Source organism: Artemia franciscana, chromosome 6 (assembly GCF_032884065.1).
Source record: "Artemia franciscana chromosome 6, ASM3288406v1, whole genome shotgun sequence".
Lineage (NCBI taxonomy): Eukaryota > Metazoa > Arthropoda > Branchiopoda > Anostraca > Artemiidae > Artemia > Artemia franciscana.
Window position 1 is genome coordinate 35,166,729 of NC_088868.1, and position 24,725 is coordinate 35,191,453.

Genomic DNA, 24,725 nt, shown 5'->3' on the forward strand with positions numbered 1-24,725 from the left:
TGAAATTAGCTGAGAATAATACATTCCATTTGAATTATCCGAGGAAGTTGCTCCGAAAATACTTCGAGAAAAAATAAGAATTTGGACTTAGTCCAGAAGAAATGAAGTTCTCAAAAGAAACAATTTTCTTGAATAATATACAGTGAATAAAAAATTTGGGCTAGTATTTCCGTATATTGTGGGGTGTCCACATTTATCTATGAGACATTTCGTGGTAACAAACCGTATGTATGGTACTAAGGAAATGTCAACAAAATGGAGCCGAACCGGCTCAATAGTAGCCGAAACTCTAAAAAACGGAACTTTGATACCAATAGATATATCAAAAGAATCATATTTTTATGCTGATCTTAAATATGTAAGTTTCATCAAGTTTAGTCTAATAAAATTGGCCTTATTTAAAAAAAAGGAGGAAACACCCAATAAAGGTCATAGAATCTTAATGAAAATCACACCATCAGATTCAGCGTATCAGACAACTCTACTCTAAGAGGTTTGGGAGGGGAGGGTTACGTGGGAGTATCTTTCCATAGAGGAGTTTATCATGGGGGAAGATAAATTCCATGAAGGGGGTACTGGGATTTCCAGCATTATATTTTTTAAAATGAGAAATTAAATAAAAAAAATTTCAACTGAAAGTAAAGAGCAACATTAAAACTTAAAACGAAAAGAAATTATTACGTATATGAGCGGGGTTCGTCTCCTCCTCAATACCTCGCTCTTTACGTGAAAATATTTTAAGTAATTTTAAAATAGCTATTTATTCTAATGAAATGGCCTTTGTGATTCAGGGGTCATTCTTAAAGAAGTGGAAAAAAATTCAAACCTTAGCATATAGAGCGGGGTAATGACGAGGGGGTTTTGGCGGGGTCATTTACGTAATAAAAATACACGAATATAGAAGTTCGTTAGGTAAGTTAATTCACAAGTTACGTATATTTATTACCAAAAAAAGGGTTCGTAAATGAAATTAAAAGTTCTAGTGGCCTTTTTAAGTAATCAAAAAAATTGAAGGGCAACTAGACCCCCTCCCCCGCCTGTTTTCTTCTCAAAGTCGTCCGATCAAAATTTTGAGAAAGCCATTTAGCGGAAAAAAGTAAAATTAATATTCAAACTTCGTTTTGATTATCCATGTACGATGAGCCACAATCGAAACCTGCATTAATTCAAAAACATTCAGAAAAAAATAAGTTTTTTTTTTTTAACTGAAAGTAAGGAGCGACATTAAAACTTAAAACTAACAGAAAGAAAAGCGGTATATAAAAGGGACTGTCCCCTCCTCATTGCCCCGCTCTTTACGCCAAAGTTCGACCCTTTCTAACAACTCTATGTCGCTCCTTACTTTCAGTTAAAAAAAAACTTATCTTTTTATTTATTTAATATACATTCAAGGACTATTATAGTTATTTTGATCGCGTTGATTAGGTTCTTAGCATCTGTATGTAGTAAAGTAAACCGAACTTTTATTCGAAATTTACATAAAACCCCTCCCTCCTCCCCACTGATAGTGGTATGGATTTAAATGGGACGTAATCTGTTATATTTGTAGTTGGATTTAGTTAAAAGACTTGGTCGCTATATAAATTTCGTAGAAGAACGTGACATTTTAATGCTGTTCGTGTTTACACAAAACCGGAATAATTTGTGTTAATAGTTTATGTTATATATATTATGTAGCATAATAATTATGTTATAATAATATTATGTAGCAGCGTGTTAGACGAGTATCAGCTAGCCACGCCAAACTGCTTGAACTGCTAGCTTGAACAGCTAGCCACGCCAAACTTTCATTTGAACTATTTAAAACTATTTTAAGAACTCTAATGATTACCTTGACAGCGTTGATTTATCACTTAACATCTGTATATAGCAGCGTATGAGCTAAGGGCTACTACATCTCAAGGGCTATTACATGAAGAACCTCCCTCCTGACCACTCAGAATGGTACGGATTTAAAGGGGAGGTAAAATGTTATATCTGTAGTTGGATTTAGCTAGAAGACTAAGTCGCTATGAAAAAAATATTGTAGAAGTATGTGATATTTTAACCCACTCTTGTCGACAAAAAACCGCCGAATATTTATATATTTGAATATTGAATATTTATATATTTTGAATATTTGAAATATATAATATATTTGATATTTTTATTTGATATGATATTATATTATATTTGACATTTATTTGATATTTTATTTCTTGATATTTGATATTATGAAATATATTTGAAATATATAAATATTTATATATTTATATATAAATATACTGAATATTTATATATTTTTGTTTAAAAAATTTTCAAGGACTCTTAAAATTACCTTGACAGCGTTGATTTGGTTCTTAACATCTGAAGGTTCTTCACGTATACACTCCTGGTTGGCCAGTTGCATTTCAATATTTGAAAGCCATGATACTAAATTAGTCAGATTTTCAGCGCAGCTTCTGTATTTCTCCTCCACAGCTAGCTATTAAAAGAAAATGAAACACGTCAGAAGAAAAAGAGAAACAATTTTCTGCTCAAATTCAGACAGTAAAAGACAGAAACCAGCCTGCAATTAACATTTCAAAACCTTCCTCATTCTGAAATATTTAACATTGTTATACTTTTATATATTTAAACATCTTATTTTATAGACTGTACATGACCATCAGCCATATTCTCTCTTACAGAGAAAAAGAATAAGAAACTGGGAAAAGTAAAGAAAAAACTAGGAAACAGAAAAAAGAAGAAACAGAGATGGTGAGAGAGAAAGGAAGAGAAAGAAGGAAAGAAAGAGAAAAAGAGAGAGAGGAGGAGATAGAGAGAGAAAGAGTCCCGAAAAGAATTACCCCTCGAGAGGATCATTTTCACCAAAAGTTATCAACATCTCTAGTAAGCTGCTAATATTCAACGCTCAACATCTGCTAATTCAGCTAGAAGAATAAATTAACAAGAATGCATGCCTTGTTTTGTCCTACTGTGTTACTAAATACGAAAGAAGAACGATCCAGATTATTTTAAGCGTATTGAAGAGTAATATAATAAAGAGCGTAATGAAATGCTCAATGAAGAGCAGAATTCGATGTATCAACTTAATACACAAATGAAGTGACACGAGTGCCAAGTAACATACAGACCAAAAAAAAAGGCGAAAAATGGTGTCTTGGTATTTGGCGGGTAATCAGTGGTGGGCGTTCTTCAATGTTCGCTTTTATTATTATTCTTTTATTGAGGTATTTGCTGATATATTTTTTATGGTTTAAATTTAGTTTTAAATTTGTCAATATTTTTTAAAGACCAGAATAAAAAAAAGCAACCCCTATGACCCGTGAAAGAACTCGTAAACGGAGGTTACGGGTTCGAGTCCTGGTGTCACTGGTTATTTGGTTTGGAACGGGGGTCGTGAATAATTCTGAATAGCAAAGATTATGATTTCAAGCTAAGCACTTTTATTTCTGCTTCCAAAAGGCAGAATGAAAAAAAAAGTCACAGAAAGTAGAAAAAAATTTAAGATGGGGTAAATGATATTGGCCTAAATATATTTCGAAAAGGAAAAGCAAATCAAAAATTGCTTGAAAATTCTAACATAAGGGGTGACCTACTATTCGTAAACCTGAAAAAAAAGCAAAAAGTAACCTAGGACATGCGGGCAATACCATCTGAACAAAATTGAAACGATCACAAAATAACAGTAAACAAGACGCTTTCTCTTTTAGACAACGTAATTAACAAAACATGGGCTTATCAATAATTTTAATGACAAATATAACAAACAAGCTAATGAAAAACTTTTCACATTCTCGTCTTCAACCATAAAGAGGGTTAACATACCAAGACAGAAAAGAAGTAAAAGGAACATACATATTTCCATACATTCAGCCTACTTAAATTTAGTCAAGGCAAGCTGTTAACATGTTAGTTGCAAGCTAAAGCACTTAATTAAGAAGCGGACGATACGGATTCCCAAAGCTGAGGGCGGAGTCAAGAGCTTACCCTTGCGTCCGCAGAAACAAGAAGACCTTGTGCCAGGGCTTCGTTGAGTTTGAGCCAGTTACCATCTTGATTACGTATGGAGCCATTTTCTGGACTGAGAATTCCTAAAGATAAAACTGTTTGCAAAGTAAGAGGTGACTCTTCTTTGGATATACGAACCATGGTAGAAGACAGACATACAAGTTTCTGACTTACCGCCTCCTCAAATGAAAATAACTGTTTTGTATACGGGCAAACAAATTTTTCTGAAATTACGTCATAAACTTCAAGTTCAATTGCTTCGATAAGTGAAATAGCGCATCCTGGAGTTAGGATAAAACCGCTTTCAACAGCTTCAAACATAGTTAAAAGACGATTATCTTCTGTATTTAACACCATTCCTTTGTCCGAGTCAAGGATACCTCCTGCAAGCGCCATGTCTAAAGTCAAAAGCCTTTTATTTTTAGTGTCTTTAACAATAGCGGTATGAGGATCAAGAATACCTTGTTTTATTCCCTCTTTAAGACTAATTATTTCCTTAGAAACAGGGTCTTCTAACTTGCCATTGTCCAAATTTAAATGTCCCTTTTCAATAGCTGACGTAAAAGTAAGAGGGGAACGCATAAAAACAATTGATCCTTGATCAAAGAAAACACATAAGCTGCCAAGCTTACCAGTTACAGGGTTAATAACCGCTTTTCTTTGCAGATCAACCATTTCTTCCTTAATAGCTGTTCTAAGAGTTATGTAGTTTCCAGAGGTGGGATGTCTGACAACAGCTGTTTCTGGGTCTATCAGTTCAGAACGAATAGCATCTTCCAAACTATACTCACTTTCTGTTCTCGGGTCGCTCAATCTGAAAGTCTTCAAATTTACTAGGCCATTGTCAATTCCTTCACTGAAGCTAATGGGATTTCCAACGTGTTTTAGAAGGCCACAATCGAATGCTTGAGATATGCTTAAACTGCCACCAGAATTTGGATCAAATACTTTTGCCTTTGCTGCATCTACACAACCGTCATTAATAGCAGCTTGAAGGCTTTTATTAGGCGCAGTGTATAAAGTCGTCAGTGGCTCGACAAGACCATGTTCAATACTTAAATCGAGTGGCAGCTGGTCACCAACAAGGGGGTCGATAATCTTCCCCGTTTCTTGCAAAACCAAATCATTCAACACCACCTCTAGTAAAGACATTGGCTTTCTTGAATTTACTATATAGCCTTTCATCTTTGCTTCAAGAAAATTTATAGTATCATAAGATTCGTTTGGTGCATTATAACGACCTCTGATTGGATCAATTAGATTAATTTTCAAGGACTCTGATAGTGAAAGATACTTCCGAGCATTTGGTAGTCTTAAAACTGACTTTGATGCATCAATCAATTGTGATGTAATGGCTTCTTGAAGAGTTATTTGTTGGCCAGTAATAGGATGTATAAATAGTCCTGTAAGTGGATTATACAGGCTAAGGCTTAGAGCTTCATATAGTGTTAATGGTTTCTCAACGTCAATAATTACACCATCGTTAAATGCCTTCAATAGTGATATACTGGACTTGAAATTATATGGGAACATCTTTCCCGATCTTCTATCAATGATACCAAGCCGACAAGCTTCGACAAGACTTAACAGCTCTTTTGTTTCTGGATTGAAATAGACGGGCAGTGCTGGATTTACGACTAGACGTCGCATAGCTTCATGCAGAGTTATATCCTTTCCTGTATTAGGGTCTAGTATTAGGCCCGATTGTTCATCGTAAAAACCACGTGAAAGCATTTTCTGCAAAGAAATAGCGCCACGACTGTCTATTATCAGTCCAGACTGGAGTGCTTCTTCAAGTGGTAGTTCTTTGCCATTTCTAAAGTCCATTACATTTGATGAATCACTCTTTACAACACCTGAGTTAATTGCATCGAGAAGGGACCTTTTCTTAAGGAATCCATGTTCTGTGTCAACAACGTGTACTGAATCAGAATCTATTAATTTCAATTCTATTGCCTCCAATAGCGACACACTTCTACCCGTGTTTGGATTCAAAAAAGAACTAGTTTCTGGGTTAAACACTTTGAGTAAAATGGCAGTAGTGAGGGGGAGTGGGAGGCTGATTTCAAACATAAGGTTTTGCTCAACAGCTGCAGCCAGATCAATATATGTGTCTTTGGAAATGCAAATTTTTCCTTTTTGTGCATCAAGCAATCCACAATCAACAGCTTGATCGTAAGAAAGTACAGCGCCAGAATTGGGATCTGTAAACAGAGTCTTGGACTTATCAACTAACCCTTGTTTTTCTGCATATTTAACAGCATACGCTGTATTTTCTTCTATAATTTTCCCCAAATTGGGCTCATATACTCCCACTGAAACGGATCGTGGTAAAGAACACCTTCGTTCTGATTTCACAAGTAACCCCTTTTCAAGTGACTCAAACAAATTCATTTCACTGCCTGTCGCTGGGTCTATATATTGGCCAGAGAATGGATTCAAAATGCCGGTATGTATGGCTTGGCTTACGGTTAAAATTTCGCCAGTTCTAGTATCCTTCAAAAAGGGTCCATCCAAGACAACCTCCCTTCTCAATGCTTCCTGTATAGTTAAGGTTTCATCAGTAATTGTAAGAAGTCCTGATTTTGGGCTGTAAAGACCAGTACGGATAGCATCTTGAATAGTGATTTGTTTGGGTTTACGTTTTAGTTTACCTTTTTCAAAAATCTCAGTTATTTCATGAATTTCTTCTTGTATGACAATCTTGATTCCTTCTATTCTTGCAGTATTAGAGACGATAGCTGTTCTTAACTCCTCTTCAGCACCGTTGGTTTCCACAATTAAGTCTTTAACATCAACTAAACCACTTAGAATTGCTTCATTAAGACTTTCAAATCTACCGTTATAGATATTATTAAACTTATCCGTTCTTTTATTAAAGAGTGGAGAGCTGAGGGCATCTTCTAAACGAATAGACTTCACAGATGAATAGATGATCCCTGATTTAAGACCTTCTTCAACACTCAGATAACCAGATGTAGTACGAATCTTCCCATCATGAACAATACTTTCGTCAACAGCTTCTGCAAGGGTCATGAAGTAGCCAGATGATGGATGTTTTATGAGGGTTGCATATGAATCTAGGATGCAGCTATCTAAAGCATCAGGTATATTGATCATATTTCCAGTAAAGGGATCAAAAATTGTTCCATTATTATCCAGCAAACCTCTTTCATAAGCTGCTTCAATGGTAAGGGGATGACTCTTAGGACGAACTAGACCTAAATTTATAGCTTCTTGAAGTTCATAATGAATGTCGTCTATAATCAAATATTTATTTTGGCTATCAGAAGACAAACTTTGTATAAGTGGTTTTGAAGATCTGTTTTTAACAACATTGAAATTTTCTATCGGGATAAGGCCTTTTGAAATGGCAGTTGCAAGGTGGACGCTCTCTCCTTCGACTATAACATGCTTTGTCTTTGGCTCATATACTTTATAAAGTTCTTCAGATGAGGATTCTGAGTTTAAGTTAGTGAAAGGTTGTATTTTCACCCAGCCTTTTTTGACAGCTTCATAAAATTCTACAGTGCTACCATCTTTGGGGTTTTTCATTTCGCCAAAATCGGACGAAATAAGAGTTTCATCTAAACCACTTTTTATGGGTATGAATTTGTTCACTCTCAAGTCTTTTACGACTAAAAATTCCGAATCAACGACGTTTTGAGCAAGGAAAGAGCTGAAGGTAATGAAATCCCTAGTTGAAGGATCTTGGAAATATTTCTCACGGAAATCATAAAAACTGTGTAATGAGGCTTCTTCCGCCGAGAGGAGTTGGCGCACATTGATCAGATAGTCTTTAAAGTCTTCAATAAAGGTTTCACCATTTTCATTTACAACAATAACTGAATCTTCTGATACAATACCTTCTTCAAAGCCAGATTCGATTGTAACTGTTTTGTCACCAACTTTTACCGAAGTCTGTCGCACTAATGGTAAAGCAAGGGCATTACTTAAACTAATTCGTCTTTGCAATGGTAAATGTTCAACACTGCCACCCAAGAGAGATTCTCTTCTAGTAAGAGTTTTTTCGGGTTCTTTGAATTTCAAAACTCCAGCAGGAATAATACTACCTCTTTGAATTGCTTCTTTAACCTTTTCTGGGGTTTCTGAGGACATATCTTTATCCTGAAGTTGTCCAACAGTCAAAATTTGTTGAGTATTAATGTCAAAAACCAGTAGATTTGTGACATCATTTGACCAATTGTCCTTAAAAGGGACAATTGAGCAATTTTCGGGGACTGGGTAAGATACCATTTGGGAGTTTATAGCATCTGCAATTGCAGTACAAACCCCAGTAACTGGGTGAATGAGCATGCCATCAGCTGTCACAAGTCCAGAAACAAAACACCCAAGAAGATCAACCTCAGAGGGTTCTAAATTTTCAACAATGCCAAATTTTCTTGCCAATTCGATCGTTATTATTTTTGAAGTTTTACCACATTTAACTTGGGATTTGTCTAACAGCTCAAAACCGGGTAGAAGTTTTATAAACTCTGGGTTAATATTCTCAACTGATTCTATAATATTATCAATTTGGACTTCAGCCAAAGCCAGAGGGTTGGAGACCGGGGGGTAGCAGTGGGGTTGCTGAGGCGGCAAACGTAAAATTCCTGATTCAATCGCTTCATAAACCGATATAGGTACCTTGGACTGAGGGAGAACTAACGAACGGGTCTTTACATCAATGAGTTTGTCCTTGATAGCCGTTTGCAGTTCAATTCCATTGTGAATATTCGGCTGTATGGTAGACATCAAATATCCTTTATTGAAAGCTGTCGAAATTTCCATAGTTTTTTTCGTATTCTTATTAAAATATTTAATATCTTCGGTTATAAGCCCCAGATTTAATGCTAAAGAAAGACTTGGAGCAATTTTCGGGTATTCGTCACTAGCATTTGAGTTGGCATTGAATAGTTTTCTTTCGACAGCGTCTGGTACTGAAAGGAGTCCCTCACGTGAGCTAACCTCTCCAGTCTTCTTATTTACAAGGTCTCTTTCTACTCCTTCTCTAAGACTCATTTCAACAAAATTACGAGGCTCAATGAAAGTTGAATTCGGGTCTATTATTTCCATGTTCATTGCTTCTGTCACAGATATAAATCGACCAGATTCAGGATGAATTAGTCTTTTCTTGTCAGTATCATATAGCCCTACCTCAAAAGCTTCATTGAGCGAAAGAAACCGACCAACGGGCGTTGATACACTTTTTGAACTGAGATCTAAAATGCCTGCATCAATTGCTTCAATAACTGTCAAAATATTTCCAGTATTTACGTTACGGATTGCACCAGAAAAAGGATTAAGCTTTCCATCTTCAATAAGCTTTTCTGGTATCTCAGCTTCATCGATAAGTTTTGCAGTATCGAGGTCTATCAATCCTAAATTTGCTGCTTCCAAGATCTTTGCCACCTTTCGTTTTACTTTTCCCGTGTAAGAAGTTTCACTTTCAGGCAAAGTAAACTGAGGAATTAAGGTCAGTCTCTCTTTGGTAAGTTCAGATAATGACTTTTTACGATCTAGCTTTTTCATCACTTGTATTTGTTGTATTTTTTCTTCAATCAAGTCAGCTATTTCTTGTTCTGTCGTAAGGCCTGCAGCAATCGCTTCTTTGACACTAACCTCTTTGTCACCTTTCAAGTCTTTTATGAAGATTGCTGCCAAAACTTCATCTGGAAGCTTATCTAAAGATGATCGTCGTTTTTGTTTTACATATTTCTCTGCCACTTCTGCAGAAATAATTCCACGATAAATTGCTTCTTCTAATGAATATTCTTCACCAGTTTTAGGATCTTGAAGTTTAATCTCCTCTTCACCATCGTCGTCAACTTTTTGGGATAAGGGTACTCCAACAACAAGAACTAAACCAGCTTTGATAGCATCAGGAAAAGAGAGAAAGCCTTCTTTAAGTTTTATATTGCCCGTTTCTTTGGAAATAATACCCTTTCTAACTGCTTCACTAATACTAAATTCTTTATCTAGCTGCTGATCATAGAATTTCACCTTTGTTGCTGGTATTTTATTTTGGCTTATTGCATAGAATAAATCCATTTCTACGTCGTTTACTATCAGCTTTCCTGTGCTTGGTTGGAAAACGGCACCTTTTGATATCTCAATTGGTTCTTGATAATTAGCAGGAAACGCCATCGAGTCACTTCTGGTCAGAGAAGGAGGTTCTTCAGGATAAGTCTCTGATAGCTGTGACTTAAATTTTTCTTCTCCGGTGTTTTTTTCAACAACTTCCATTCTTTTCTCTCCTTTCATTCCTTCTAGTGTTTCTGTTTCTGGACTGAAACTTAAGCGTTTCTCTTTAGTTGGGGACCCAGACATTTTATTTGCCCCCGTAACGGCTTCGTTTTTATTCACTGGAATAGTTGTAGTTGCCAAAGAAACACCTTTTGTTGCTTCAATCTTTAAAGTTGATTCTATTGATGAGATATTACTAAGTGAACTTCCCTCGACAACTACTCCCTCCCGTTGTTCCTTCAACTGATCAACAGACAAGCTAACACTGGTTGTCTCATTCACTGTTTCCAGAGGATTAAAACGGACAAATAAGCGTATAACTGCCTCTTTAAGAGATAAGATACTACCCATATGTTCATATTCTGCGGCATCAGATAACAACCTTGATTTGGCAGCTGACAGTAAATCGACATACGAGTTTGTCGAACGATCTAATACATACCCAGAACTTGGGTCGATTAACCGTGTTTCAAGAGCTGTAATCAAAGGTATGGGTGCATCACTATTCGGGGGTAGGATTATGCCAGTGGTAGGGTCCACAATAAAGTCGTTAATAGCACTTTGTAGGGATAGCCCATTGGGGGGTATGGTAACTAATTTTCTTCTGGAATTTGTACGTTGAAGATGAAACTTGTCGTTTGTGCAATCAGTTCTTTTTAAGTTGAGATTAAAATCAGTTGCAGCACTTGTTATTGTAACATTTATTGCACCATCTGCGGTATCTTCACTCAGAGACTGAATACAAGAAGCTACCTTACTAGCCTCTTCACAAAGTTCTTGTTCACCCCTCTTTAAAGAAGTAGTGTCTACAGTATCAATCTCTAAACCTTGTTCCATATACTCGTACTGACTGAACTTCCTAGAAGGAGACTTTGAAGGAGAAGGCGACTTCCTTACTAGGGTTTCTTCACTTATCAGGGAGCTGTTTACCACAACTTTTTCAGTGACTGATTCTGCATATCTTTCGACAGTTTCAGTAGTTTCAATTATAGTGAAAACTGACACAGCCAGATTTAAAATGCTTCTTAGAACACTGGCACCTTCACTGGTTATTATTTTCATCTTTATGGCTTCATCGAGAGATATAAATTGCCTTGTTTCAGCATGGCATATTCTTCCGTGCTTATAGTCTAGGCAGCCTTCAGCAACAGCTTCAAAAACAGTCATTTCAACTCCATACCTATCCTCCATGCCAATATTTCGTGAAAGCACATCACAAACTGAACGCTGAACAATTCCAGCATCAACTGCATCTACCAAGGACATATTCCTACCAACTGAAATATCACAGACACATCCTAACTTCAAATCAATAATTCCAAAGTCCACAGCAGACTTAAAATCTACAAAATCACCAGTTTTAGCATTTTTGAATCCTTCAATTTCAAACACGGTATGAAGCTTAACTGATGCTAGGTACCCACACTCTACAGCTTTCCACAATGGGAGCTGTTCTTTAGACACCATATCAACGAACCTACAATTGTACAAAATAATCCCAGTTGCAACTGCTTCTTCTAAACTAACATATTCACCAGTTAATGTATTTTTCACAGTTTTCAGGTAAGGGTCAAGCAATCCATTTTTAACAGCTGTAATAACAGTCAAATTCCCACCAAAAAATGGATCCTTAAAGCTGTCACTATCACCGGTTAAATATCCCTGGTCAACACAGTCTTTCAAAGTTATTGGACGCGAAACAAACTTTTTTTTAGCTGCTTCAATAAACGAAAAGCTGTCACCCGTTTTTGTATTCAAAAATAGTCCATTCTTTATATCAAGTACACCCTTCTTCACTGCGTCGTTCAAAGTCACCCTTGATTTCGCGTTTGAATGAACCACCTCTCTTATGTTCGGATTTATATATTTAAGCTTTATAGCATCACTTATCGGAATGAATTTGTCAGTATTACGATCAAGAAACTGCCCAGAATTTGTATCAATCAAATTCTGTTCAATAGCCTCAGAAAGACAATATCCATCGTAAGGCGGAGGAAGACTTAATTTTAAATAACCTCTACGATATGCTTCTGACACAGTGTATACCTGTGCATTAATATTTATTTCTCCAACGCTATTTATGTCGCCACTCAAAATCGCAGCAACAACGCTTACCTTATTTTTCACAGCCGATATTTTTGGAGTCTTCAGCATTACTTCTGATTTTTGCTTATCAATTAACTGAAGCAGGCTTTGGCTAAGTAGTCCAATTGCAGCAGCTCTTTTTAAAGACATACACTTCCCAGTGACTTGATCACAATATTCCCCTGTTCTGAGGTCAATAATTTTAGCCTCTACAGCCTGCGACAGAGTAAGAGACTCTTTAGTGGTAGCATCGTACACAGTTCGGGCTCTATCAATGTTTTCCTCAGTTATGTTGGTGTCGAAGGAATGCTCGGAGTGAGAGTCGAATTTGGAGTCTGCACCATTGATGATAGTAGATGAACCAAGACTGGTAATGCTTGTTTGATTAAGTCTAACTGATGAGATTGACGTGTGTAGCCCAGATTCTGAACTAGAACTCATTCTCCAGCTCCTGAAATACGAAAATAAAAGTTTGATTTTTGAAACTAGGTTACTAAGGGGACCAAAATCCTGACTCAGGACGCTTCAAAATGAAATGCGGTTTTAGAAGAGGGACAGAGATTTTAGGGGTGCAAATTTTCAAATAAACAATCTAAGGGTTATTAAGGTAATCATTTTGTATTTTTTAAAGTTTACTAATAAATTAGAGGGCGCAATTAATATATTAAAATAAGTAATAGATTATCAACTAATTAATAAAATATAAATTATTTAAACAACAAAACATAATTAAATAATAAGAATTAAATTCAAATACTTAGTAATAGTTTAAGAATCTAAATAATAAATTAAACATAATTGTGTTATTAATTGACAATTATGTGGGGACAGGGGAGGGGACACTAATCAAGATTTTGTCCCGGGCGCATGAAATACCAGAACCGCCACTGTACAAAATCCATAATGACAGTCCCTTCATAATTCTGATTCCAAGAAGGGAATAAACGTCCACTTTTAGCCCATATATTTAAGTATATGGTGTGTATCAATATACATACCACAACCACATATATTATGTATTGGATGCTTATTAGTCTTGACTATCTAAAAAGACTTCCAATATCCGATTATATTAAAAATGCATTAACACCTGAGAACCCTACCACTGGAGCGGGTTAATAAAAGCTAAGGCCGTTCTCTACTGAAATTAAATAAAAAAAACTAGTTTTTTTTAATGAAAGTAAGGAGCGACATTAAAACTTAAAACGAACAGAAATTGCTCCGTATATGAAAGGGGCTTTTCTTCCTCAACGCCTCCCTCTATACGCTAAAGTTTGACTCTTTCTCTTAGCTCTACTTTTTTAAAAAAGGAAAAAACTTTAGCGTATAAGACTTTAGCGTAAAGTAAGTCGTCCCCAAAGACATAGTTATTAGGTTTTTTGACTATGGTGAATAAAATGGCTATCTCAGAATTTTGATCCGGTGACTTTTGGGAAAAATGAGCGTGGGAGGGGGCCTAGGTGCCCTCCAATTTTTTTGGTCACTTAAAAAGGGCACTAGAACTTTTAATTCCCGTAGGAATGAGCCCTCCCGCGACATTCTAGGACGACTGGGTCGATACGATCACCCCTGGAAAAAAAAAAAAAAAACAACAAAAAAACAAATAAACACGCATCCGTGATTTGTCTTCTGGCAAAAAATGCGAAATTCCACATTTTTGTAGATAGGAGCTTGAAACTTCTACAATAAGGTTCTCTGATACGCTGAATCTGATGGTGTGATTTTCGTTAAGATTCTATGACTTTTAGGGGGTGTTTTCCCATATTTTCTAAAATGAGGCAAATTTTCTCAGGCTCGTAACTTTTGATAGGTCAGACTAATCTTGATGAAAGTTATATATTTGAAATTAGCATTAAAATGCGATTTTTTTATGTAGCTATTGGTATCAAAATTCCATTTTTTAGAGTTTTGGTTACTATTGAGCCGGGTCGCTCCTTACCACAGTTCGTTACCACGAACTGTTTGATAAATTAAAGATCTTCCATTTAGTTCTTTACAGTGTCCATACAATTTGCCAATTGTTAGCGTTTTCAATAACGATATTGTAAAATTTTTTAAATTACGCAATGCTTCAATGACATTTCCCCATATTAAATTAGCAATTACACGCAGCGTTGACAAGCAAAGAAATTACGGTATTTGGAACTAGACACGCACACATGGAACTATTCCGGAAGACACTTGTCTCTTCAACATTAGCATGGGCGTCACTTGGGACGGAGGGGGGATCATCCCCCCTATACTTCAATAATACCTTCTTGGGTCATTTTAACTATATCTTTTGTCCCTTTTACATTTTCGTGAATTTAAGCCCCCAGCACATTGAGAAAAAAAAAATTGGGAATTATACAAAACTTAATTAAAATATCATTAGGAGGATTCGATACCTCAATAGATAACCTTATCTTGTCCATTATAAAGTTTTCTAGTTTCTGTGGCCAAACATTTTGGAATTTATTGGGTAGCCTTGCCACAACTTGTAGAGCATGAATCATAGATCCGAATAAACGATTTTTTTTTTTCGATAAACGGAACAGGACTTTTTTAAGTTCAAGAAAGGGGAGTCCCGGAAAATGTAAATGTAAAGCCTTGTCGAAACAATGTCACGATATTCTCAATCAAATTTCATGGTCAAACCCCAAAATTCTTAATACTTTCAATGAAAACTAGTCCCATGGAAGAATTCGCTAATGAATCCTTTGTCTTTGAGATTATCAGCCGACGTTAAAGCTCGCAAAATGATTTCTGAGGTATCAAATCCTTTTAATATCTTGAGATTTTTTTGGGGGGGGGGACCTAAAGACTCTTGCTTATGCGCCTGTCTGTACTTTGTAGTTACAGCAGGATTAAGGCTTTTTTCGCCTCACTTGGCATCCGAAATTCAGATGTTACTTTGAGTGAATGTTCAGGCCAAAGAACACAGTTTTTACGCTGATACAGTTTTGTATCAAAAATACAAATTTTTGATCAAAAATTTTTTGTATAAAAAAAATACAGTTTTGGGTCCATGGGTCCATCTTCCTGAAGGGTTTCAGGTCCCTTACAGTTTTGGGTCTATCTTCCTATCTATCTCCCTGAAAGACTTCCTGAAAGGTTTTAGGTCCCTTACAGTTTTGGGTCTGTCTTCCTGAAAGATTTCCTGAAAGGTTTCAGGCCCCTTACAGTTTTGTGTCTATCTTCCTATCTATCCTCCGGTCTATCTTCCTGAAAGATTTCCTTAAAGGTGTCAGGTTCCTTACAGTTTTGGGCCTATCTCCCTGAAAGATTGCACCATGGTTTTCTATACGATTTATCTGTGTTCCTTATTTTTCTATGTGCCCAGGTTTCCCCTTTGCTAGATAAATGTCTTCATACACACAGACCCTCCTTAATGATGTGGCTATACGGAGCAACGTGTCTGGGCATCACAAATAAACAGAGTTACCTTTGAAGAAGAAGAAAAAAAAATTCCAGTCCTTTGAATTCCCGCACCTTCTTTGGTCGTATCTCACAGTGATATTTCGCTTATACCTTAATAATTATACGTTAATTAGCTGATTCTATCCGGCTTTTCTATTAAAGACAAGACTAGGCAATTATTCTGTAAATTAATTGATGTTTTGAAGATGTTCCTGAATACAAATTGACAGCTCCGCGTTCACCATTGTATGTTAAATGGGGTATAGTCTGAGAGACGGATTTTATCTCTTCAATTTTTTTTCCTTCAAAGCAAGAATATGGCACTCTTCTAATTAGCATATTTTTTCTCGCTATTTGATGAGAAAATTTAAAAGCTTTCGAGTATTGATTAGATACAAAAAAGTGCAACTGGTTTCAAGGCAGGGATTTAATATCTTAGTAGTAGAAGTCCTTAAATTGCATGTGGGCGAACTCCCAGTTTCAGTTGAAGTTTTGACCCGAGGGGGCAACGACAAAAACTTTCCATAGTTAGAGAATTAAACATGTGTTGGTGTGCAAATCAACAAAAAGATGCAGCAATCTAATATGATATCTTGGAAGCAGAAGTCACTAAATCACATGTGGATGAACTCCCATTTTCAGTTGAAGAAAATCTGAACCAGTTTTTCCTTGAGGGAAACAACAGAATCTTTTCCAAAGTGAGAAAATTAGAGAGAGTAGGAGGGGTGTAGGTCTACAAAAATATGACAGCAATTTAATATATTAGAATTAAGAATCAATAAACCGTATGAATTAAATCCCAGTGGGGTGATTTTTTTTTATTCCAAAAGTTGATATTTTATATGCGTGAATCGAGAAAAAAAGGCAGCAATTTAACATTTTAGAAGCAGAAGTCACTAAATTGCAAATGGATGAATTACCAGTTTCAGTTGAAGAAAACCCGAACCAGTATTTCCCAGAGGGGAACAACAGAATTTGTTCGAAAGGGAAAGAATTAGAAATGAGAGAAAAGTGGAGGGGGAATGTAAGTCTACAAAAAAAAAAAAAATACACAAATTTCAAGCCTTACGAGGCTTAGAGAGCCTAAGAAGTTTAAAGTTAATAAAAATCACTAAATCGCATCAGAGTTAACTCCAAGATTTGGTTGCAAAAAAATGAGGACCATTTTTGACGAGAAGGCAACAACAGAAATTTTAACCTCGTTTTTTTCTGTCCTGGAGGACTTATTACAATATTTTATAGATAGTTTAATCTTGTTTAATATATATACTTTTTAAGTTTACTTCCTACGGCAATGAATTTTCTAGTTTCAACAAGTCCTTATATTTTCATAATAAGAACATATTTATCAAGTGGGGTGGATTACCCATCTCATGTTTTTTGCCACAAGATAATATACTATAGGGTCGTGTCCTGGGGTCGCTCGTTATTTGGAACAGAGGTCATTGGTTGACTTTATAAGCTCAGCCAGAGGCCAGAGTCGACCCAACTCTATGTGGGTACCTGGATAAATCCGGGGGGAGGGGACAGGGGAATCATCGGACGGTTACTCTCCAACCACGCATTGCATTCCCGACGAAAGGCAGAAAATCAGGAGATCAGTACCTGCGCTACGCATACCAATTAGTCAGCATGTGAAAAACTTTTTTCTTTGTAAAATGCTATGTTTAAGGATGAAATATTTAAAATATTGACTTGAGCTTCGGATTATTTTGACAGACCATTCATCCCAAATTTGTGCTTTATCCCGAAATACTTAAAAATTGTAAAAACTCTCATAGCTGGGAGTGGCAAATATGTAACCTAACGACATTTTCTGTTAAGGTCTTCAATTGTCTTTATCATTCTGTCCTATCGAAAATTCAGCGATTAAACATAAGTTTGACAGGCATAGACACTGGACATTTTAGTTTAATGGACATTTCGAAATAATAACATACCATCTAAGTTGAAATAAAAAGAGTGAGTAGCCCTTGAAATCTGAATATTTGTTTTGAATTGTATTTTATTCGATAGAGTTCCTCTATGCCCCAAAAAATAATTCCCATTTAGTAGTGACGTAAATGCACAAAAATGTCAGGCGAGGTCTATTCCTCAAAATCTAGGGTGGTGTTCTTTTTTCAATGAAAAAAAAAAATCAGTGCAAATACAAAAAAGTAGTTTTCAAATAGGTTGGCAGAGGCCCCCTCCATAATTGAATTTCCTGACATTCAGGCCCTCAGGATTCTCTGAGTTTATTTTTAAAGACATATTAGAAAAATTTAGCAGCATATTTAAAAATACATATATAGAATTTGTATTTATTGTTGTTATTTTTCATCTAGCATAAAGGGAGGAAGGAATTAGGCCTCGGACCCTCCCCGAAAACCGGTTCTTAATGATTTTAATGAATTTTATTAATAAATTATTTATTTATTATTTAATTATATTATTATTACATTTTATTATTATTAATTTTTACATTATTACATTTTATTAATTATTATTACATTATTACATTTTTATTAATTTATTATTACATTTTATTATTATTATTATTAATTATATTATTTATTACAAATTTATTAATAAATTTGATTAGATTTTAATGAATTTCCGGGTACTTCTTTTCAGATTATCAAACAAGTTGGGTTTTCTTTTTATTATTTGCTTTTATCTTAATTATTATTTGCTTTATTTGCTATTATTATTATTCTACTTTTTATAATTTGAATTATTCGGTATTATTTTTAGTTGATTTTATTATTAGTTATTAAAGCACGCTCTGTGATATTTATACACAAAAATACATCTAACTAAATCAGCCAAAATTTCTCTGCTCTTCGCTAGCATAAAATTACTATTTTATATTTATCTTGTTTCCTCATTTGTATACCTACACACGAGAATGGAGGATCACCTCACAACAGAACCAAGATTTATCTGAAGGTCCCCTGAATAAAACATGTGATCTTAAGTTTTATTTTTGCTGCAACTCCACCCTCCTCCAGGGAAAAATACTACCTCACACCTATCCCCAGGGATTGGTTCCATTTGCACCTAGGTATATTTGAATAATAATAATAATAAGGATTAAATGAATAAAGAATTACTTATTTGTGGGATTGCGAATTTTTATGGCCACCGCCGGATCAGCTATACATTTTTCCGCCCGATAAGATAAAGCTTAATTTGTTTCAAATTACGTTTTTTACTAAGTTAATTTTTGTAGCTCTGAATATTATCTAGAAAAATATATATACTCTCGGCATCGAGTCAAGGATTACAGATGATATCTATGGTTTCTAACTGGGGGTTAGGAAGAACCGGATGAGAATAGCGCTATAAGGTCTAAAGTGAACCACAAAAAGGACAGGATGCCCCAGGGACATATCCGTTAACCATTTTTATATTTACGTAAGCATGGCTATTGAAAATACAACGCTAAATATGGTTCTAGCAAAAAAACACAATATTAAGAAGTCAGACGGATTAAATTGTTCAAGTTAATATGCATAGCTATAAAATTATTTCAACCGTCACTCAAACGCTAAATGCCTAGTCATATTAATCGTGTTATAAACCACAATATCTGGTTTGTATTGTAACCCTATAGAAAACAAAATGTGTGTGGAGCCAAAGGAAGAAAAGTTTGCTGGAGTTTTTACACACATTACATACATTTCAACACACAACATTTCGTGTTTACCACCCCCCTGCCCAAAACGCCGTTACGTGGGAGGATCTTTCCATGGAGGAATTTTTCATGGGGGGTGGAAAATTTTCCATGAAGGGGGCGTAATATTTCCCAGCATTTTTAAAAAAACGATCAGACATTAGATTAAAAAAAAAGTTTTTTCAACTGAAAGTAAGGAGCGACATTAAAACTTAAAAAGAATAGAAATTATTACGTATATGAGGGGGTTCGCCCCATCGTCAATACCTCGCTCTTTACACTAAAGCTTTTTTGGTACTTTCAAAAGAGCTATTTATTCTAATTAAACGGCCTTTGTGATTCAGGGGTCATTCTTAAAGAATTGGAACAAATTACGAACTTTAGCGTGAAGAGGGAGGTATTGACGAGGGGGCAAACTCCCTCATATACGTAATAATTTCTGTTCGTTTTAAGTTTTAATGTTGCTCCTTACTTTCAGTTGAAAACGCTTGTTTTTTTTATTATTTAATAATGGTAAAAACAAATAAGCAGAACAGGATAATTTTGCGTTCAGGAAAGGTGCTTACGTATCGACAAGGATAAAACTGAATAGTCTGCTGCTAAGCAGAGAAAGTCATGCGAGTTCCCCTTATATACCATTCGTAAGGGCGGAAAGAACTATGTTAAATGCTAGAACTATAATTTGGTTTCTTACAGCATAGGATAAATTCATTCTCACGTCACGAATTCTTCCACTTCATAAATTATTCAAGAATAAGCTAAATATTAGGGGAGGAGAAGAGGCCCCTTAGATATTAAAAATACTTTTTTATATTTTCTAATAAGAAGTAAATAATAAACAAAAATTGCAAAGACCCTAGATTTAGAAAATACTTCTTGTTTGTTTTCACTTTTTTTAAATAAAATAAAATCGTTACTCCTTCCCCCATATTTTCTGAATTTAAACCCCTGCTAACCGAAACAAAAATATTACTTTAGCAAGGTAAACTTATAGTATGAAGCATTTCAATTTATGCTATTCAAATTGCAAGTGTTTCAAAAGCCAACATTATCACTTAGAAACCACATTTAACATCCAAATATTGCGCACAAAAATGCAGAACGTTTGATTTTTTCTCCCTTTTTTTGTTAAAAAAAAAAAAAATGGAAAAAATAGTAAAGGATGAAGATCCTCCAGAAACATTGCTGGCACGAAAGGCCTCGAATTCACGTGTCACAGTTGACGGGACGTTTTTGGCTGTGAAGTTGGTTATAAGTTATAACCGAATCCAACTCCAGTCATTTTCAATATACCGAATCCAACTCCATTCAACAAAAATTTACCAAACTCCGACTCCACAACCCTGCTTTAAAGCTTCATTTAACCAGATTTTACAAGTTATAACCAAATCTTACTCCGACTCCACACATTTTCAATCAGGCACGTACGCAGGAATTTTTGTCGGGGGGGGGGGGCAAAACCTTCGAAACAGAAGACATAAAATAGCACTTTTTTTTATTTAGTAATGCAAAGAGCACGTATATCGGAAAATACAGATTAACTTTAATTTGTTGTATTGTAGCGGATGGAGGGAAGAAGACCTCAAAAGTATGTTTTAGGCTCAGGTTATGTTCATAGCAATTTAGAACCATTGATTAATCCATTATATCCCACTGAAAGGGAGATTTTAGGGTTAACAGTGCAATATAGGTGCTGTGGGGGGTAGTTCTTCTATTGCAAAAACGTAGATTTTAATGACAAATGATAGTTTCCAAAATTGATCCATTAAAAGCTCTACTTTATCCTGAAAAGGGGGATAAACGCCCTAATATCAAGGATAATTCTATTTTGCTGTGGAAAGCAAACTATCTTTACAACAAAAATAACAGTAAAATTGCTAATTGCTTCAAAGAGGGTAAAAAGTTAGACAGAAAATGGGTTAATAATTGGGCAGGGGCTTGACCGGATAACTGCATGCTGTGAAATCCCCCCAAAAAAGCTTCAGACATGTATCTAGATTCTTAATAAATATCCTACTTTTGCCAGAAATCCGAAGAAACCATGGGGAAATTAAACATTTCACAAAATTTCGGAGGGGACCCGGGCACGTGCCAGTTTTCAATGTACCGATTCAATTCAGCAAAAATTTACCATGACTTCAACTCCACTACTCCGACTCCAGAGCCCTATTTTAAAGCTTCATTTTGTACCGATTCCGTTCAGCAAAAATTTACAAAAAAACTTCAATTCCACAACTCCGACTCCAGAGCCCTATCTTAAAGCTTCATTTAACTAGAATTTATAAGTTATAACCAGCTCTGACTCCAGACATTTTTAATGTACCGACTCCATTCAGCAAAAAATTACCAAACTCCGACTCCAAAGCCTTGGTCTTTACAGGGATAGGTAGCAAGCGTCTTGCCCAACATAGAAAATTAAATTATAATTGGAACATCATTAGCAGAATCAGGGGGAAAATCATTAGGTGAACTAAATAATTGTTCTCCTTCACAAAATTTGATCAAGACTATGCCAAATATATTACAAACAATCTGAGCCATTCCTAGGGTTGGAGGTGCTCAAATAAGATTGATTATAGCGCCCCTTCTCGACTCAAATAAAAGCAAAGAAGCCGATTCAAAGTGAAAAATTAGATCAAAGTGGGCAATTTCCCAGCAACGGCACCCGGGTCAACTTCCCCGGTGACCCCATCACCCCATAGGAACGACTCTGCCAACAATAAGAGCCAATTTGTTACTTTAGCAGGGTAAACGTCTTGCAAGAATCTATTAAATTTATGCGATGCAATTTGCGAGTAAGTGTTTCAAAGCCAACTTTTAGCACTCACAAACCACATTTAACACCCAAATAATGCGCTTCCTTCTACAAAAGGTTCTACAATAATTTATACAAAATAAATGACTAAAGGTCAAACTAATTGGTAATCATCGGTAAGTAACTTTTGGCATTGTAAATCAATGTAGCCGCCAATGACAGGGCGTCACCATCATAATTTTTTTTCTGTACTCTCACAGGGGTTAATTACAAAAGCGAGTAGGTATTGGCAGATTCAATAGCTCATCTAATGGCTAAAGAATACAACAGCCTAAGGCTCTTGAATAACTTACTTTTAAGCGGCTTTCACACCACATACGTAATATTCTATGCTATGTGGTTAAATTATGTCAAGTTGAGTGTAACCTTTCCCACTTAAATAAGTCCTGTCACGCTATACTAACGTAAAAATCCGTAAAACCATCAGGATCATGATCTATATAAAATCATCTACAATCAGCAAAATCATCATAAGCAAACCATTCAAAGATTAAAAACGTGGAATGGAGATAAAAACTCAAGGTCTGTTCAAGCTCTCTAGGAAAAGTCGATATATTCAATTTTAAAATTTATTAATCATCTGCTGCTATGTTGAATTTTCGACAACGTAACATAAACTTACGCAACATAAAATTTTAAGTACAGCTTATGTTGGTACTGCAGTCGTTACAGACAAAATCTGGCCCTATGGATTATGTAATGTACGTAAGGTATTGTAGGAAAGCTTCTAGGGTTTAGTGTGAAATAACGATAAGTTTGTTCCACATATGCAAACTTTTTTTTGCAGTCCATGAAAGGACTATTTTCATTATTGTTTTTGGTTTTGTACCGACCGTTAAAAAAACTATTTGATATAACATGGCGTCCATCTCATGTAAAGACCAAACTCATTCTTATATTTCACCCCTTCACCACCCTTCCTGTTGCAAAATGTTTCTTCGGTCTAGCGGACCACAGGTCACCAGGTTGTGCTTTGGCCTCCAAAAATACTGTGTTTGGCCTTCGTCTTAATGTCATATAGGTAGCGATGTTGTATACATACTGAGATTTTAGAAATGGAATTCAACACCCCATATCTGTCTATATACCTTATATTGATTATGTGTATCTCCATCTCAACATTTACCCGAGAAGGTACCCACTTTCCGTCACCTATTATACATCTTAAACGCCGCGTGCTTCGAAAAATTTCGCCACGCTTGGCAAACTTTCACCACGCTTGGAGCGCACCATCTGGTGTACATGATTTCAAAATGAAAGTCCCCTCGTATTTACCCAGAATAATTTTCCTGCTTTCTAACTCACTTGATCCCACTAGTGAAATGAACGTCTTCATGTAAAACGGTACAAAATAGTACCTTATTCTATTTTAATATTTTTGTTGGGTATAATATTAATAACAGTATGATTAAAAAATAACGTTTACCTGGAAGGGAACTGAAAACTTCCTGAGATCATCTCTTCGTCGTCGAGGTCTTCGATATCTACATTGTCAGGAATATTAAGCTCTGTACGAAACGTTTGAAAATTCAGTGCCTCCGATTTATCTCCAATAATCTACAAAAAAATTAAAAATGATTAGTCTACGAAATGTTTAGTTTTACTTTTTTACTGAAAAATGAACAAGGCAATTAGAAAATCAAACAAGGTCATTGAAAAAAAAAACAGGATATAGAAAAAGAATCTAGAATTTTGAAATCGTAAAAACATTGATATTTTATAAGGGATACAAGGCTTAAGGCTTCAGCAAGAATGCAAAGAAATGAGGATTAGACGAATCAGCTCCCTTTACCCCAGAGAGCAGTAGAAATTTTCGCGATAAAGAAGAAAGATTGAGAAAAAAACTTTTTTAAAAGCTAGTCCCTCCCCTGTATTTTTTATACGTAAATTAGCCCCCACCACCAAAATGAAATCTCCGACGACCCTCATGGTCTAACATCCTCATTTTGAGTATAAATTCAGAGATTTCGAGTATATGACATACAAATTTCACTTCTAATCCAAATTACTACTTATTCTCTTAGCGCTTCTATTATTAAATTCCTCAATAGCATAAATAAAAATATACCAACAAAAGAATATTTTGTTACTCAGTGAAATATTCCGTCATTCCTAAATAGATCAGGTTCTTTTTCGGAATAGCCATTATATGGTAGGCATCATATCAGCATATAAGCAATTGGGAGGGCGCAGGTGGGACATTTGAGCCCACTAAAATTTCTAGATTTTGAGAAATAGCTTTTTGGGGGTATTTTTATTGAAAAATGATTTTTTTTTTGTATTTTCATCGAAAAAAAACCCCCAAGATTTCGAAAAGAATATACCCTACCCTACCTTTAATATTTCCGTAAATGGATGTCACATTATACAGAACAGGAACCCCCCACCCAATATTTATCTACATGACTCATCCCATAAAAATTGAAAAATAGTGACCAAAAAAATGGATATTTCGAGATTTTACTTCCTTCCCCATGACAAATCCTGGGCGAAGTTCTAGATAAGGATCTTGCTGCTACCTTGGGAAGATAG

At 35.5% G+C, this 24,725-nt stretch overlaps 1 protein-coding gene across 1 annotated transcript in view; it reads right to left on the bottom strand.

Moving 5' to 3' along the window:
- LOC136028353 (microtubule-actin cross-linking factor 1-like) overlaps window positions 1-24,725 on the bottom strand; it is a gene marked incomplete in the record, with an annotated part of 451,602 nt that overhangs the window by 147,261 nt on the left and 279,616 nt on the right. The window contains 3 exon segments of the mRNA XM_065706142.1: window positions 2,318-2,464; window positions 3,973-12,775; window positions 23,620-23,750. Of these exon segments, the coding sequence (XP_065562214.1) occupies window positions 2,318-2,464; window positions 3,973-12,775; window positions 23,620-23,750 (9,081 nt within the window).